This window comes from Rhodnius prolixus, unplaced genomic scaffold, assembly GCF_049639745.1.
Source record: "Rhodnius prolixus isolate KJV_2025 unplaced genomic scaffold, Rpr scaffold_8, whole genome shotgun sequence".
Classification (NCBI taxonomy): domain Eukaryota; kingdom Metazoa; phylum Arthropoda; class Insecta; order Hemiptera; family Reduviidae; genus Rhodnius; species Rhodnius prolixus.
Window position 1 is genome coordinate 10,954,630 of NW_027411593.1, and position 18,877 is coordinate 10,973,506.

At 37.2% G+C, this 18,877-nt stretch overlaps 1 protein-coding gene across 2 annotated transcripts in view; it reads right to left on the minus strand.

Moving 5' to 3' along the window:
- Positions 1-18,877, minus strand: part of LOC141450850 (cyclic GMP-AMP phosphodiesterase SMPDL3A-like) — a 577,559-nt gene that overhangs the window by 74,385 nt on the left and 484,297 nt on the right. For both annotated transcript variants that reach the window (XM_074121695.1, XM_074121696.1), the window contains 2 exons: positions 16,255-16,402; positions 9,829-10,055 (listed from right to left, as the gene is read on the minus strand). In XM_074121695.1, the coding sequence (XP_073977796.1) occupies positions 9,829-10,055; positions 16,255-16,402 (375 nt within the window). The remainder of the gene's footprint in view (positions 1-9,828; positions 10,056-16,254; positions 16,403-18,877) is intronic.

Here is an 18,877-nt window from a genome sequence, read left to right on the forward strand (position 1 = left end):
AACATCAATAGACTGCAAAAACACTCCAATCCAAAATACTCCGCCGCATAGTAGACGCTCCCATTCTATGTTAGCAACCACACAATACATACAGATCTCCAAATTCCACTCATCTCCGAGAACTTGCCATAATCCGATATAAAAATTTTCACCAAAAACTCTCACATCATCCCAATCCTTTAGCTGCAAACTTGGTCTTCAACTATGACTGAGGCGCCGTTAGTGAAACTAATGGCGGCCATCACTGGATGACCGTCATTCACGTCTACCACGCTATTTATTTATACACTTATCGCATTTACCTATTGTACCCGGTAGGTACAGGTGTAAATCTCATTAAAAGGATAAATAAATAAAATAAAAAAATTTTGTATTCGCTCTTCATCAGCATCATACCAGGGTCGTTTGAAAAGTCCGTGCAAAGTCAGAGAGATAGCGCGTATCGAGGTTATGTTTAGTTAGTAGCATCTCTTGGAAGAACACACACCAAGTTTCAGCCAGATCGGTCTATTTCTTTGTGTTTGGCATTCGTTTGAATCGAGGAAGTCGAGTGATTTTCAAAAAATGGACGAAAAAGAATTTCCTGTGTTGATTAAACACTACTTTATGAAAGGCAAAACGCCTCAGGAGACTAAAGAGAAGCTTGATAAACATTATGGTGACTCTGCACCTTCGATTAGAACAGTTTATAAGTAGTTTCAAAATTTTCGGAGTGACCATATGGGCACAAGTGACGCTGAACGTTCTGGACGCCCTGTTGAGGTTACTACTCCAGAAATCATTGATAAATCCATGATATGGTGATGGATGACAGAAGAGTGAAGGTGCGTGAGATTGCTAGTGCTGTGGGCATCTCGAATGAACGGGTACATAATATTTTGCATCAACATTTAAACACGACAAAGCTATCCGCAAGATGGGTGCCGCGATTGCTCAAGCTTGACCAAAAACGAAATCATGTGAAGTGTTGCAAGGACGGTTTGCAGCTGTTCCTGAAGAATCCGCAGGACTTTAAGCGTCGTTTCGTCACTGTGGATGAAACATGGATACTTCACTACACTCCTGAGACCAAAGAACAATCTAAACAATGGGTTACCAAGGGGGAATCTGCGCCAAAAAAGGCGAAGACCGTTCCTTCGGCCGGAAAGATTATGGCGACTGTCTTTTGGGATTCGCAAGGAATAATCCTCATCGACTATCTGGAAAAGGGTAAAACTATTACAGGTGCATATTATTCATCGTTATTGGACCGTTTGAAAACCGAGCTGCAAGAAAAACGCCCACGATTGGCCCACAAAAAAGTCCTTTTTCCATCACGACAACGCACCAGCTTACATCTGAGCAGTTGTGGTCGCAAAATTAATGGAAATAGGGTTCCAACTCGTTTCACATCCCCCCTATTCTCCAGACTTGGCTCCCTCGGACTACTATTTGTTCCCCAATATGAAGAAATGGCTGGCAGAAAAAGATTTTATTCAAGTGTATAAGCCTAAAAGGAGACTATGTTGAAAAATAAAAAAGGTTTACCCCAAAAAATTAAGAAGTTTTTATTTTTGCACGGACTTTTCAAACGACCCTCGTATGTTATTTTTCAGAAATATCTAGTTGTAAGATACTCGTACATAAGATAAGATCTATTCACAAATTTTTACAGATTAATTAACTCATAAGGAACTGTCCCTTTAATTGGTTTGGAAGTCTTATGCTTTTTGACCAGCGTACTTTTCAAAATGAAATATTTATTAAAAATCGTGTAGCCTTTATTTCGTATATATAAAAAGAAATTCTGCAGGAATACGTTATTTTTTTGGTAACTTACATAGTTTTCTAATTTTTGGAACTAGTGCAACAAGTGAAGGAAGCATTTTTGGACCATTTTTGTAGAGTTCAAACTAGAATTAAGCGTTAGTTAGGTCGTTTAATTAATTAATGCGATTTGAGGGCTCTAAGAGTTAGTAAATTCTTTATTATTTCGTTTTCTTGGTTGGAATAATGCGAAAAATACATTTCTAAGATTTAAACGGGCTAGAAAAATGGTTATGTTTTAGATATTTCTCTTCGATGCATTTTCACAGCATTTCTAAATGGGATTGTGGCTTCTAATAATAAGTGGATCCTGTTCGACAATAGAAAACATTTTGGGCTAAGTCTTCCGAACAAACACTTCCTAAAGACCAACAACCATACAAAAAAGAAAAAGTTGCGGAAGGCTGATGTTATCCACACTATTTCCTGTGGGGGAAAAAAAACGGTGAAACTATCGATGCAGAAGAAGTTATTGACGAAATATTATCGGTAATTACCAGGAAACAATAGCCGACATTGTGGTTGATAGTACAGGTCCGCGCCTATTCCAACTACATAACAATGTCCGCCGCCCACGTTTTATCACAAACCTCTATCAGGAAATTGAGTTAACGATCAAAGGACTGTTTCACCAACCATTCTCTTCTCCAGGTCTTTTGCCAACAGATTCCATGGCTTTTTTTTTTGGATAACTTTTCTTTGCTAGGAGAATACCTTCAGTGAATCACTACTTCACCTCTGAGGACTAAAGGCAGGAATGACATTCTTCGAATTCCTTGTATCTCAGGAAACAATTTTTACTGGGATGAGATTATTCGAGATGCTAATCCGCGGCAAAGATGTACTGAAGCTGATGGACCTATTTCGATTATTAGTAATAATAATAAATTAATAATAATGCTTTATCACATAATAAAATACGAGTAATAGATACAAAAATAATGTATTTCTACCATTCTAAGGGATGGTAAAACCATCTGCCGGAATTGATATTGAGAAAGAAAGAGAAGAAATAAAAATATAATCAGAAAAGAAGTAATTCTAACTAACAGATTACATTTAAAAAAAAGAGAAATACAAAATAATACAAAGGTATTTCGATTAAGTTGACTAAGTATTAGATAAGTTACACTATTTAAAAGGACTAGTAAAGTAAAGTAATCGCCTAGTTTTTCAGGTGGGGCTAACGTCCAACTACCAATTAGGTGTCGTGGGCGGAGGCGATTAGCAAACATACTTTACTATTTCTCATTTAACCATTAAATAAAATCCAAGGCCAAGACCGGGAATCGAACCCAGTACCACAATACATATTAGCTTTTCAGGTCTCGCCTTAAAAGGGGCTGTAAAAGAAAACTTTTTTAGGTTCAACCTAATATTATATTGTTTGTACGAGGGTCGTTTGAAAAGTCCGTGCAAAAATAAAAACTACTTAATTTTTTGGGGTAAACCTTTTTTATTTTTCAACATAGTCTCCTTTTAGGCTTATACACTTCGCCCAACGCTGCTCTAGTTTGTTGATCCCTTCCGAATAATAGGATTTGTCCAAGTCTGAAAAATAGCCATTCGTTTCTGCAATCACCTCCTCGTTTGAATAAAATCTTTTTCCCGCCAGCCATTTCTTCATATTGGGGAACAAATAGTAGTCCGAGGGAGCCAAGTCTGGAGAATAGAGGGGATGTGAAACGAGTTGGAACCCTATATCCATTAATTTTGCAACCACAACTGCTGAGGAGTGAGCTGGTGCGTTGTCGTGATGGAAAAAGGACTTTTTTGTGGGCCAATCGTGGGCGTTTTTCTTGCAGCTCGGTTTTCAAACGGTCCAATAACGATGAATAATATGCACCTGTAATAGTTTTACCCTTTTCCAGATAGTCGATGAGGATTATTCCTTGCGAATCCCAAAAGATAGTCGCCATAATCTTTCCGGCCGAAGGAACGGTCTTCGCCTTTTTTGGCGCAGATTCCCCCTTGGTAACCCATTGTCTAGATTGTTCTTTGGTCTCAGCAGTGTAGTGATGTATCCATGTTTCATCCACAGTGACGAAACGACGCTTAAAGTCCTGCGGATTCTTCTGGAACAGCTGCAAACCGTCCTTGCAACACTTCACACGATTTCGTTTTTGGTCAAGCGTGAGCAATCGCGGCACCCATCTTGCGGATAGCTTTGTCATGTCCAAATGTTGATGCAAAATATTAAGTACCCGTTCATTCGAGATGCCCACAGCACTAGCAATCTCACGCACCTTCACTCTTCTGCCATCCATCACCATATCATGGATTTTATCAATGATTTCTGGAGTAGTAACCTCAACAGGGCGTCCAGAACGTTCAGCGTCACTTGTGCCCATATGGCCACTCCGAAAATTTTGAAACCACTTATAAACTGTTCTAATCGAAAGTTTTCAGAGTCACCATAATGTTTATCAAGCTTCTCTTTAGTCTCCTGAGGCGTTTTGCCTTTCATAAAGTAGTGTTTAATCAACACACGAAATTCTTTTTCGTCCATTTTTAGAAAATCACTCGACTTCCTCGATTCAAACGAATGCCAAACACAAAGAAATAGACCGATCTGGCTGAAATTTGGTGTGTGTTCTACCAAGAGATGCTACTAACTAAACATAACCTCGATACGCGCCAGTGGTGCTATCTCTCTGACTTTGCACGGACTTTTCAAACGACCCTCGTATACTGCTAGAAAGGGACACTGTCTGGGTTTTATTCATTTATCTCGGGAAACTGTCCTTCTGGCGGAAGTAGTGTCACGAGAATGCCATGGACTGTGGATATTGAAATTAAGTGGGAAAAAAACTCTTCCTTCTTTGAGATGAGCTCTTCTCTGTTCATCTTCCGGCAAGCGAATAAGAAATACTCAGGTATACCGCGGCCGTTCAACACCTTCACAAATAAACTAGTTATATTTAAAGAAAAACAAGATGAAAATCATTCTAGATAGTTCTCGAGATAGAATAAATCATTTCTTTAGAATGATTTAAATTTTCCATTTTTTCCGCTTTTCTTTATTTTAATGAGATTACTATTCTATGTTTTATGCGTTTTTTTGTGTGTGAAAGAAAAACATTGACATATGTAAAGATTTTAGGAACGTGTTTTCTAAAGACTGCATACACTATCTACATCCATTATTCTCTGCATAGACAGACTTTATCCATTATTCATAAACAAGGCAAATCTTACAATGGGCATAAATTTGAATGATATTACAGAATATATTGAACGATACATTTATCGGGATTTTCGACAAGTGTTTTTATTATAACGTAGGAGCATAGAAGAAATTCTAAATATCTAGCGTTAAATATATTTTATTAAAACAAATTTACAAATGAAACCTTTCGTTTTATTAAAAAATACTCTGAATATTTCATTAAGAAAAAAGTAAGTAAAGGAATAAATAAATTATTTTCTGCAGACTTTTCTTTTTCCCGAAGGAGGGAGTGGAAAAAGCCTTGCGCACTTACACCCACCAAAATCCCCTTCTCTACTCCCAAAGGCTTTGCCTACCCTGGAACTGTTGTCAGCATTACAGGTTGGTGCTCGTCCTAAATTGGTGCAGTCATTTGCTGGACCTAACCACCTGTCCAACTCAACTTTCTGTCCAGGGAGGGGGTAGCAAACCTTGTCTAATCTAGAGCCCTTACGCGTTAACATAGTCTTTGACAATTGTCTCCAGTGTTACAAAGACTATTTCGGCCACCTTCCCTACTTACACAAACAAAAGAGTTGTAGGCATCATTTTCATAAGATGCACGACAGGTTCCACCATTTTTTTTCCTACCTCATATAGTTATGAATTAAAATGTTCATGCTAAGAACTTGTGTGAGGCGACTTTCCCAACTTGTGTCATAATTGGAATGGGCCTCAATGTCCACTTCACACGTAACTCACGGCAGACCATCAATAATTATTTTAAAAAGTTAGATTGAATAGTTGCGTAATAAACTATTAGTCTAAATATCTGAGAAAAATTAAACACTGAGGAATTGTAGAATTTTACTAGACATTGAATCTTTGACTCGTGAGTAATAATTGAAGTGATTGGATATGGTATTTTGTTTGTACTAGTGTAAGAAATAAAGGGTTTAGGAACGCAAGTGAACATGAAACGGTATTAGGCTGTTATGATGTCAAAGTGCCTTACCCAATGTGAACATATTTTTTTTTGCGGGCATAAAACGCTTAAAGATCTATTCTTCTTTTCTACGAGTATCTTATAACTGATTTGTTTCATCTAGAAACTCAGTGATCTTGGCATCCCTGCGGGTAAATCCAGCCTAACTGCATCAACTACACACAATACTGACATCCCTAATATTCACTCGTTAGACTTAGCGTCTGCAGAGGTAATGTACGCGATTTCTTCTCAGTTTTGGCAGGCAAACTAGCTCATCACATACATATTATTATTATAACAAGTTTCTCTTTTTGTTACAACAAGACAAAAATGGTAAGTGAAGGAAGACAATATGCTTATATTTAATTAAGTTGTATGTGGGTGGGGAAATCTGCTATGCCCTTCTCTTTTCCATCTGACTACGGCTCCAGGAACAGCCTCCGAGGGACAGTGTGAGAATTCGTCATCATCTTTTGGTTGAGACGTAGCCATCCCCTCAGAATTTCTGAGGAAGGCGATGGTTGAAGGATTAGCTCTGACTGTTGGTGTTCCGCTCCATCTAGAAAGCCTGAGTGTGGAGATACAGCCTCCTTAGAACTCTGCCATATTCTTAGGGATCTGAAGGCAAGGTACTGCAGGAAAGAGGTTGCGATGCTTACAGGGAGTGACTCACTTATCCCTAGAACTTTCCTAGCTTAGTGATCTTAACATCCAGAATCAGTAAGATGAGTAACATTCATTCATTGAGATCCAAAGGAGTCGCAGTGGCGTAGGCCTTGAGGCCGCCCTAGTCTAATCTAATCTAATCTAAGATGAGTAACACTCATCTCTGGCCTTTTGGCCACTTTATTTCCTAGGCCCTTCAGGCCTTGACCCCACCTGGTGCTCTACCGTGACGTGGTGGTGGGGCTCCCTGAGATTGCTCAGGGCTGAAGTAGCACGAAGATTGTCCGACAAGACTTGTCCGCGCTCCCTTATCTCGCTTCACAATTTTAGCTCGCTTCTTCTCCGCTTGGCGGTGCTCATGCCAAAGCTTTTGTTAACAGTCCACCTGTTTCCCTGCTGACTGCATCAGTAAATTTTTTCTGTTTTACGTTTTGCTGTAGCTTGCCTGCTCCAGTTAAATACAGTGCATTTGGCGTTACTAATCCACTGTCTCTTCAATAAAGGAGGCTATAATCTACTCCCTGTAAAGGTCAGTATAACCTTCGTGTCAAATTTTTGGAGTTTAGTAATCGAACAATTGAGAAATAAATCTTTAAAAGATGCTCTGAAATGCAATAATGTTTTTTAGCGCATAGTCTTTATTTTATTTGCACGTTTTTATTTTCAGCAAAATACATATGTGGAATACAGTGAAAATAGTTGACTAGTAAACATATTTACTACTGATTAAAAATGTCTATTTTTCTAAAATTTATTCTATCACCGAAGCTTTAATGCAGTGGCTTTCAGAGGCCTTTGAGTTTTTGCAACCCTTGGTCTAAAGGGAGGAAAAAAGATTTTCTAAACGCACATAATGCCTTGATAAGAATCGATGGAAAAAGAGATAGAAGGCAGAGAAAAAATGTGGAAGACCTAAAAGAAGATGGGTGGCTGCTTGTATGTAAGCCTTGAGTTGGTACAGAAATAATCTGCTAGAAGATGTAAGATGAAAAGTAAAAAGAAAACATTTCAATGGAATGTCTCAGTATTGGAAGAATTAAAGGAGAAACGTATTCTTTGATAAGTAGATAAATGAGGAAGTGGATCGTTATGATATAAAAAAAATGATTAATGAAGTTACTGCGGCTGGATGGAGCTTTAGCTAGAATCCTGGACTTCTTTAGGAATATATTATCGTCCTTGCTTATCTCAGCTACTCCGACGTTGTCCTAAATGTTCGTCAACCAACCCTACCATTGAAGGATCCGCTGATTTGCTAATCGTAGTCCTTTTAGTCGAGAATTTTATACAAAATCTGGTTCCTAGTTTTGGAGTGCGTTAACGAGATTTCAAGCAAAGGAAGGAGCTGCGATGATAACAATGACTCCTCAGCCCATTATCCCTGTATCCTATCGACGTTTTAGAACAGAGGTGGAGCAGTGGATTTTGAAGAAACATCGGAAACGGTGGAGATCCCGAGCTGACTGACGTCAGGCTAAAGAAATTCTCGGCCTGTCAAAAACGGCTATAGTTGGTTTTAGCAGGTCCTCTGGATCCGCCAATTGGTTCAGGTGTTTAGTGGACATGCGAATTTAGCATACCATCTTTTCAAATGCGGCCTTGCCCAGTCGCCAAATTGCGCTGGCTGTGGTGAGTCCAATGAGACTGTGCGGCACTTTGTAGAGGTGTGCCAAGTTTATTCTAAAACTAGATTTCTCGTCTTCGGAAGGTTAAATGTCTCCCTACCGTAGATTGTAGCATCTGGTAATCTCTACCAGAACTTTCTAGGTTTATTCTGTGCACTGGACGATTGAGTCGCCATGCTCCCTAGTGTCTGTTACTACTTTATTAGTTTATTATATTAGCATCTGGCAAACTTTAGCCGGATTTGTTTTTAAACCCCGGTATCTCTTATGAGATGAGGGGTGGTCGGGGAACAATGGGCATTTTGGATTGCCTGCGTTCCTTCCGCCTTTTGGTGGAACCGCCCTTTTATTACAATCTATAATCTACAACGAGATTTCAAAGGTTTTTAAAAACCCCAAACCCAATTATTTTCATTGAAAAACCTCCCAGTTTAATTCAAATAGCAGTGTATAGTAGAAAATCCTACCAAGATGAATTCTGGATAATGTAACAAAAGGGCGCGAGTAAATACGTACCTTTCTTGTTTACTCTAAAGGGAATCTGCAAAACGTAGTAATCTTCTTCATTTAATGAATATGGTTGGACTAATTATAAATACTGGGAAGTTTATTACCTCCACCTTACCATGCCTACTTAAACCGGTTTCGTAATCCTAGCCTAATTAGTAGATCTATTGCTTCATATCTCTTATTATCCTAAAGAACATACACCTACGTTTAGCATCATTTTCTGCGTCCAATAATTTTACAGACAATTTAGAATCATGTTTACCAATTTAGAAATTATGGGCTATATATTTTAATTAGACTTGTATAATAAAATTTAGTGGGTGTTAATAATGTCAGAACATTGACGCCAGCAAATGGGGATAAATAGTTTTCTCTGCTTCCGGCTTATCACGTACGTCAGCGTTAATCTAGCCAGTTATCCGTACAGAGCAATAGAGTAAACATACTTCCATTATAGACTAGGCAAACACTTGGAATATTCGCTGCGAACAGATTAGAATCTAATTGATAATTAATATTCAATATTACCAATAATCTGCTTATTTTATTCAATTAAAAGTAGATTCTCTCTTTTCTAATTTCATTTTAGATTTATTATTAATGTTTGTGCGCCATCAACATTTTCAATCTTCAAAATCAATCTTCGTACACATATACATGTTTTTCTCTATCCATTAAAGCTCCTATAGTTTTAAACAGTAGTGTGGTAAGTGCAAGGTGATTGTAACCACAAAAATGTAGGCGAGAAAACTTTGCCGAAATAAGCCTACTATTAAAAATCTATCTTCTCTGGAGTTCCTCAGAGCACACTGTCCGGTGATGGAAACTTGGTAACGGTGAACACTGTCCGAAGGACGAGGAACAGGATAATATTAATAATTTGTATAAATATTGCTTATTGAAACTAATAAAATGCATGTTTTAATAACGGCGATATTCTCTCCTAATCGTGAGTTACAAATTCTTAAAATACTTTTTAAACTGAAATATTTTTGGTAGGCTCTCCAAATTGTAATAATAACTAAGGAAACTGTAATAATAGAGGAAATAAAAGAAACACAATACTCAAGAAGTGAAACACTTACCTTTGTTAAAACTATTAATAGCCTCAGTTGGAAGCCATTGCCTCCAAAATTGTCCAACATCTTTGTAACCAAGTCGTTCGCCCGGACTAGAACCAGGATCATTGTGGCCGAGTACAGGAAATACAAATTGTGATGGAAATGTTTTCGATAGTAAGTTGGTAAGATTTTGAAGTGCAAGGACTTGCATGTCTGAGGATCGACCACTCGCCGTTCCGGATAGACCATCACTGAAACATTACAATCATCCAGTTCAAGCATATTTTTCGAATAGATTGAAAGTGTTGATTAAAAAAAAATTGAGTTCATTTTTACACAATGCACGCAACAGAGAAAATAAATAACCAATAAAAATGGTTTTATTGTTCCATTAATTTAATAGTTAACAGTTTGTCGGATTTCTCGTCTTACCTATCACTGATTAGTCACTAATTTTGCTTATTCATTGCATTTTTCAGGAAATCAAAAATAAGAAAACCAAAAAAGATGCATCCTTGGTGATTTCTTGAGAATAATTGTTCTTCTAATAGTGGTCAGAAGAAGAAACTTACAAATAGAAGTAATTATTACAGTAAGAGAAACAATGCCACAAAAGCATAATGAAGTCCTATCACTCTCGCCATTTTAAGAATCAGAGGAAACGATGGTTTCACGCATATTGTCGAAGGAGAAAAATAATGATACTATCATAAAATAATGTGGAGATCAGAGAAACGAGAAGGTCCGAATATTGGCTAGTGAAGGTGGTCCCAATATGGGACGAAGTATATATCCCTTTCTATGAATTCTGCTCAGACAATAGAAAAAAAGGGTCTCTCTATCTGGAAGGCATTTTCAATAAAGCGGTGGGAAGCCTTGCGAAGACTGAATTCCATTACTCTCTTCTGGATCTTAACGGGGCAAGATTCACTTGAAAAATACGGAGTAGAAATGATGAGACAAGTCCATTATGTCTTTTGCGCTCTAAAGAGACAACATACTCCTGCTCACCTGGACAAAACTCCTCGCTTTAAGATGCGAGATCAAATTTTGAAGAACAGGATGCCTGAGGAACTGTAGGTTGAGCTCACAAAGTTTTCTTTAAAGACAGCGTATCCGGCGGAAGTTAATAAATTTAAAAAAATAAACATGACTTTCTTTTGTATCTGCCGGTAGTTCTTGGAACTATCCTCTGAGTATTTCCAGTTTTAGGGGACCTATAAATGATTTCATCGTTCAATTGAGCTCCTCCAGATCTACTTCCGAAACCCAGTTAGATATCTTTTTTTTTTCCCAGCTGCTAACCCTTAGATTTTCTCTTCCTAGGAGCTACTTACAGCACACTGTCCGGTGATGGACAGGGTTGTCTGTAATTAGCGTCCGGAGGCCGGCAGTGCACTGAAAAAAGCTCCAGGCGCGAACAACCTCAGATGTTGACGCGCCTTAAATCATTAAATACAAAAAATTATTGGAATACGATGTATATTAGAGTTTCTTCCTTATTGACATTTATTAAATTGGTTCCACAATATTCAGTAACACTGACGCTAGGAATTAATCATTATTTGAGTTCATTTGTAGGAAATCGAACTCAATTATAAATACACTAAAATATCCATAACCAAACAATACAATGCCAGAGAGAGATAACACTGGCAACATTGAGATGTATACCTTCATCGTATTGTTCTTGTATTTAATAAAATTTCAGTAATTCAGTTTGTAACTAATGAACATGCACTAATAATTACGGTTATTGAAAAAAAAAAAAAATCCAGGAGATTTGTTTTGCAAATTTACTAAAATTTAGTTTTTGCGCAAGAAACCGTTTTGAGGGGCTCTAAACAGAAATGATTGTTGGTCTGTACGTGAGAAAGAGACCAAAAGTCGCAAAAAAGTTACGTTTGGGAAGTTTTGGTAAAAGAGATATTTGTACCTTTTGGATAGATTTCCCCTTTTTTGACTACAATACAATTGTATACAATGCAATTTTTATCATTTATGGAGCAAACTTTTCTCTACAATTCGGTAAAGAAATCATTGAATTCTGATGAATAGGAAGGGAGATATAGTGGTTTAAAATTTGAACGTGTTGCAAAACCTCCAAAATTTGACCTTCTTTATATCAATACCTATTATTACTAAAACTTCGCAATTTATACTATTTGTAGAGCTAACTTTTCTCTACAATTGGGTAAAGAAATCATTGAATTCTGAAGTATAGGAAAAGTGATTTAGAGGATTGAAATTTTCTGTAGTGTGACAAGAATGACGTGCTTTTTCAAGCATGTACGAGGGTCGTTTGAAAAGTCCGTGCAAAAATAAAAACTACTTAATTTTTGGGGGTAAACCTCTTTTATTTTTCAACATAGTCTCCTTTTAGGCTTACACACTTCGTCCAACGCTGCTCTAGTTTGTTGATCCCTTCCGAATAATAGGATTTGTCCAAGTCTGAAAAATAGCCATTCGTTTCTGCAATCACCTCCTCGTTTGAATAAAATCTTTTTCCCGCCAGCCATTTCTTCATATTGGGGAACAAATAGTAGTCCGAGCGTGCCAAGTCTGGAGAATAGGGGGGATGTGAAACGAGTTGGAACCCTATTTCCATTAATTTTGCGACCACAACTGCTGAGGTGTGAGCTGGTGCGTTGTCGTGATGGAAAAGGACTTTTTTGTGGGCCAATCGTGGGCGTTTTTCTTGCAGCTCGGTTTTCAAACGGTCCTATAACGATGAATAATATGCACCTGTAATAGTTTTACCCTTTTCCAGATAGTCGATGAGGATTATTCCTTGCGAATCCCAAAAGACAGTCGCCATAATCTTTCCGGCCGAAGGAACGGTCTTCGCCTTTTTTGGCGCAGATTCCCCCTTGGTAACCCATTGTTTAGATTGTTCTTTGGTCTCAGGAGTGTAGTGATGTATCCATGTTTCATTCATGTCCTGCGGATTCTTCTGGAACAGTTGCAAACCGTCCTTGCAACACTTCACACGATTTCGTTTTTGGTCAAGCGTGAGCAATCGCGGCACCCATCTTGCGGATAGCTTTGTCATGTCCAAATGTTGATGCAAAATATTATGTACCCGTTCATTCGAGATGCCCACAGCACTAGCAATCTCACGCACCTTCACTCTTCTGTCATCCATCACCATATCATGGATTTTATCAATGATTTCTGGAGTATTAACCTCAACAGGGCGTCCAGAACGTTCAGCGTCACTTGTGCCCATATGGCCACTCCGAAAATTTTGAAACCACTTATAAACTGTTCTAATCGAAGGTGCAGAGTCACCATAATGTTTATCAAGCTTCTCTTTAGTCTCCTGAGGCGTTTTGCCTTTCATAAAGTAGTGTTTAATCAACACACGAAATTCTTTTTCGTCCATTTTTTGAAAATCACTCGACTTCCTCGATTCAAACGAATGCCAAACACAAAGAAATAGACCGATCTGGCTGAAATTTGGCGCGTGTTCTTCCAAGAGATGCTACTAACTAAACATAACCTCGATACGCGCCAGTAGTGCTATCTCTCTCACTTTGCACGGACTTTTCAAACGACCCTCGTACAATCCGTTCAAAGCCGCTACACTGGGCCATTCAAAATGATAATAATTAACAATTTAATGTGAACTTTCAACCATTATCATTATATTTAAATCAATTACAGCCAATCTTTGAGAAAAATTTCCCAAGAATTTTTGAAGAACGTATGGCAAATGTAGTTTTCCTTAACTCGTCTATATTATTTTATTTTCTTTTTTCTCATACAGAAAATAAGTTCGAATAAAACGATGGAAAACTCTCCAAGGTGTTATTGGGTTTTACGACATAATCTTTTACAGCTAAAATTTTGTTCGAAATTAAATTTACAACTTTTACGCTATAAAAAGTTTTTATTTATAAGTTATAAATGGCGAAATATAAGCTGTGAAGTTTGTTTCAATTTGCTTGTTTAGCTAGAGGGCCATCTTTTTTTTTCCTGTGCACTGAACTCGAACTACCATTTCAAAATAGTTCTTTTCTTTTAAATAGATTAGAAAACTGTTGGGTTTTTGCAAATGGTAAAAGTTATAAAAAAATAAGTTTGCTCATGCTCATTGAAAAGGATAATATATTCTCTTATAGAAAATTCAAAAGGAAACCAAAGCTTGGGGATTCACAGGAAACAAAGGAAGAAATCAGCAGAATAATTTCCGAAAAATTGGGATTGTACACCCACGTAACCTTCTCTACCATTCTAACTCATAGTCGCCCCTCTCGAACTCCAAATTTTTGAGCCATACTTAATTCTTGATCACATTAAACCCTGAGAAATAGAGGTCTTATTAATATAGAGACCCTGTCCCGCAACTCATTACCAAAGGACTCCTCTAAAAAAAAACGAGAAAAATGATTGAAACAAAGAAGAAAATCTGCCAGCCATTTTTGCGAAAATCTCAAATAAAAGGGAAAATTAATTAAGTAAGTAGCTACTACTTTCCGTTGAAGACTTTTCTTCGAATATAGAATTTTACCAATACAAACTAAGGATTCAAGATTGGCGAGGAATTGGTCAAAATTAAAAAAAAAAAACAACTCGTCTTTTTTGCCAACGTTTCGACAAATATATTGTCCTCTTCAGCGCATGGCTATGCGGGTTGGTTGAGTTACAGAAAACTGTTTCCAGAGTCGGATTTACAGAGTTTAAACTGTTTTCCAGAGTTTCTGTAACTCAACCAACCCGCATAGCCACGCCCTGAAGAGGACAATATATTTGCCAGAAACGTTGGCAAAAAGGACGATTTGTTTTTTTTGACCGAATTCCTCGCCAATCTTGAATCCTTAGTTTAATAATAATTTACGGTCACGAAGCCTATATATTCATTTACATAATACATTAAACCATTCTTAAACAAGAGATGAGCTCGTACATAAGAGAGAATCTATTCATTGCTAAACCCAAGTACGAGAAGTCGGCAATCTTGTTTCCAAGTTTTTGCAATGACCCAGCGACTTCCTTCCACAATCTGCGCAAAATTCAAACGTCGAAACTCCCCCATATCAGAGGATCTGTCAAATATATGTATATTTCTTTTTGTGAAAACTATTCCGCATATTGGCCTCGATAAGAATATTTTCTTTTAAGAAATAACATAAATATTAAGGAATAATTACGGTAATGGAAAAATATTTTGAATGAAATAAGGATTATTTTGTTAAAAGTTGGTGTCTGTATTAGAAATATAGGGAATTTATTTTGCAATAATTAATTGAAAATTCATCTAAAGCTGGTGCGGGTATCTCTGGATTTAAAGTCAAGAGTTTCGAAACAATATAAAAGAAAAAAAACAAAATAAAATATTTCTCTGCCAAAAGAAGAATGGTTTTTGCACAGGAAGAAATTAAGTACTTACTTCAAGTGCTTTTTAAGTAATTAAAGAATTTAAACACGGCCGCTTTCTTAGCTTTGTTTTATAAAACCAAGAGAGAGAGAGAGGTCCCTAGCGGCGAGGCTATTATAAGGAAATTGCTTGCGGTAAATCTCTGTTAGGCTTTTTCCCCAGAAACTCCTCTGGCTTCTTAAATGTGGGCATTCAGCCAATCATCCGCCAGACTTCAGAGGCTTACAATTAACATTCTTAAAGAAAAAAGTGGGCCTACGTAGATTTAAAACTGTTCAGCTTTACTATTCAGATTGTATTTTGTACTAAATTGTTATTAAATTGAGAAAAAGCTGGTTTGTGGCAGACGAAAGTAATTCCAAAAGAGGGTTTTTATTTAATTCTGTCATTTATTAGTAAAATGATTTTTCCTTTATAATAATATATTTTAATTATTTACAGAATTTTTTTTTTGCGTTTATTTTTGCTACAATCAGCGCGTTGGCGCTATATCTAAGTAACAGTGATAACAGAACTATGAATTTCAAAGGTGGAGAAGTTACCCAGTGGTAACACTCCAAAATATTAGGCTATTAGTCGCTCTCTTCACTTGAGAGGAGATCACGAGGCCACTGTCTCTTAAGGCGTCTTGTCCGGGTTATCAGGAAGAGTTCTAGAAGAAAGATTTTGAAGCTAGAGGATTTATGTGAGATTGCAGGCTGAAGTGGAGTTTTCTGTATCTTGTTTTTGCAACTTGTGTGACAAAAGGAATGTTAAGGTCAGTGTGTGTAGTCAGGTTGGAGACATTAAAAGGAGCGTGTACAATAGTTCGAAGTATTTTAGATTGTAGAGATTGAATCCTTTGGAGATTGGAGCGTTTGGTTGAACCCCACAGCTTACAGAAAAATAAACTTTACTTTTTAAAAAAACCGAAATTATTCAGAAAAAAAAAACGCAATTTAGAATTGCTCTAATTAAGGCAGGCCAATTTGCAGGCGATCATTTACTTAATTTTCTTTTCTAAATTATTAGTAAAATAATAATTAATACATGCCTTATTATTATTAATTAGATATTAATTAGGTAATTACCCAGTCCAGAGTACGAACTCTAAATTGTCTCCATGTTTAGCTCGCATGGCCTTAGCCGCCGATTCTACGAGCGCCCACGGTGAATCGCAATAGTAATCACCAAACGTACCCGGCCTTCGGTTTGGCACACCATTCGCTTTCCAACAATCTGGAATAAATAAATACGAATATCTAATTAGTAAACATTAATTAAATGGATATATTAAATAATATGTTTTAAGGGATAGTGGAAATAGAAATTGGGGTAGAAACAGAATAGGTAAAACTGGACAAAGTAGATGAAGTTTAGTAAAAGTCATGAGAAGAACGCCTCATCCTCAAAGCAGCACTCTTTTTTCCAAATTAATTCTCTTTCCGTCTGGCAGATTAAAAAGATTACTCATCGGTGCCAACAGGTCACGGAAACCAGTGGATTCCATCTCTGAATTCCAGAAAAAGGTTCCCTTGTCGTAGCCATCAGTGAATCTCCTCCCAAGAGAGATGGAATGAACCTACCACTGCTTAATAATATCACCTCCTTCCTTGCAGTACCCTTTAAACTTTTGATCGGAGGATATTGAATTGGTGATCCAAACGTTCCATACAATAGTCTCTGTGATCTACAGAGCGAACCCTGTGGGTTTAGCGAACCCACAGACCAACTCTAGCTCAATACTACACACAACACACTACACTTTGAAGGTTCTCCACATTCTAAGCCCAAACAATACTTTTGAAACAGTCTCGTTAGATCTTTTGGATCACAGTGAATGCTTTATCTTTTTGCCCCTTTCTTCTCAATATATTTGGAACTTGCACAGATCAGCTAAAGATGAGAAATAAAAATGCTGAAGACATAACTAAAACTATTCTAAGTCAAAAGTAAATGATTTTATTTTTATTTATTTAATTATTTATTTGCAACTGTACAAAATATAAATCTAGCAAATGTGTATTTACAGATAAACATTTGATTGTGTCACAGAGCTGGCTCAGTGCCACAACCAGGATGACGGGATGAGAGAAACCAGCCAGCGCTGGAACTCTCTAGGAACTTATTGGGGTTTAGGAAGCAATGAGGTCACGTGGCCAACGCCGCTTTAGACGATGTGGATAGTAATACAGCCAAAGGATTTGGGTGAGAGAGAGAGTTTGCTGTGGAAATTTAGGAATCGGGTGTGGATTAATTCATTTACATAGGGAATATTGAGATCATGATGGAGGGTGCGGTTGTAGACATAGAATGGTGTGTTAACGATTCGGCGAAGAACTTTAGACTGGAGAGATTGGATAGGTTGGATGTTGGATGGTTTGGCGGAGCCCACAATTCTGCTCCATATGTCCATATTGGTCGTAATAGTGTTTTGTAAAGTGTAAGTTTGTTTTGTACGTTCATGAAGGATTTCGGTCCAAGGAGTCTCCTTAGTAGTCCGTAACGTCTGTTCAGTTCTTGTCTTTTAAGTCTTGTGTGGGGGGGGGGGGGTTCCAGGTTAGACGGCTATCTAGGTAGAGCCCTAGATAACGAACCACTGTGGAAGTTGGTAGGACAGTATTGTTAACAGTTAGTGGAGGGCAGGTCTGTCTTCGTGATGTGAACGTCACCTGTATATATTTGGTAAAGTTTAATCCTCCATGTTCTGCACCAAGCTTCTATGAGCTCAAGATGTTTCTTGGACAATGATAGAGACTTGAAGAGGATCAGGGTGGGAAAATAGTATGGCGGTGTCATCGACGTAGGTTGTGATTAGAGAAATGATTTAATTACAAAACAACTAATAACTAAACAATAATCAAACCTAGTAGTTTTATAGCACTGAACGTTAGGCTCCATGAAGTGTTCACGTCTCCATCGTACCCAACCTTGTGAACAGTTATCCTTGGGAATATCGAGGAGCAACCAACAAAATTTTTGTAGACAAATTTCTTTTTTTCTTTACACCGTCGTTTCGACAAATTTATTGCCTTTTTCAGGATAATATAAATTTGTAGAGTTATATCTATTGAAGTACAACAACTACAACATCATAACTGAAGTACGATAAGCTATCAACCAAACTGTCGAAAACCAAACTATCTTTCTGAACAATAGCAAGATTTCATTTCCACCCAAACTGCTAACGGTGGTCGACAAACCGGATATCAGTAGTGCACTGCGGAAGCCAATGTTCTAAAAAAAAGTTTTTCGCACGCATTTCATCAGAACTTTTCCAGACTACCTCATTTTTCTACACGAAATTAAAATACAAAAAATTCTTAATGAAATGAAATATTTATTTTTTTTTTTTTAAAAAGTATTTGTTTAAAAACTAAGAAAATGGAAAATAAAAAAAAAGTAGAGAAATAATAAACACAAATTGCATACACTGGGAAAAAGAATGAAATTACAAACAAAAAGTTTAAAAAATAATAATAAGTTTGTAGACAAAAAGAGAAAGTTACACATAAAGGTTCTTCGCTTTTCATCTCACTTAGAGATTTTTTTTTTTTTTCATTTTCCATTTTCCTTGTATTCATTTCTCATCTAATAAACTCCGTCCACTGTTCCTCACACTGTCCCTCACACTGTTTCACCTGTTATTTTTCTTAATTAAGAATGTAGCCCAACCTGGCTCGATGAGAACACCCAAGGTTTCCCTTAACTTTT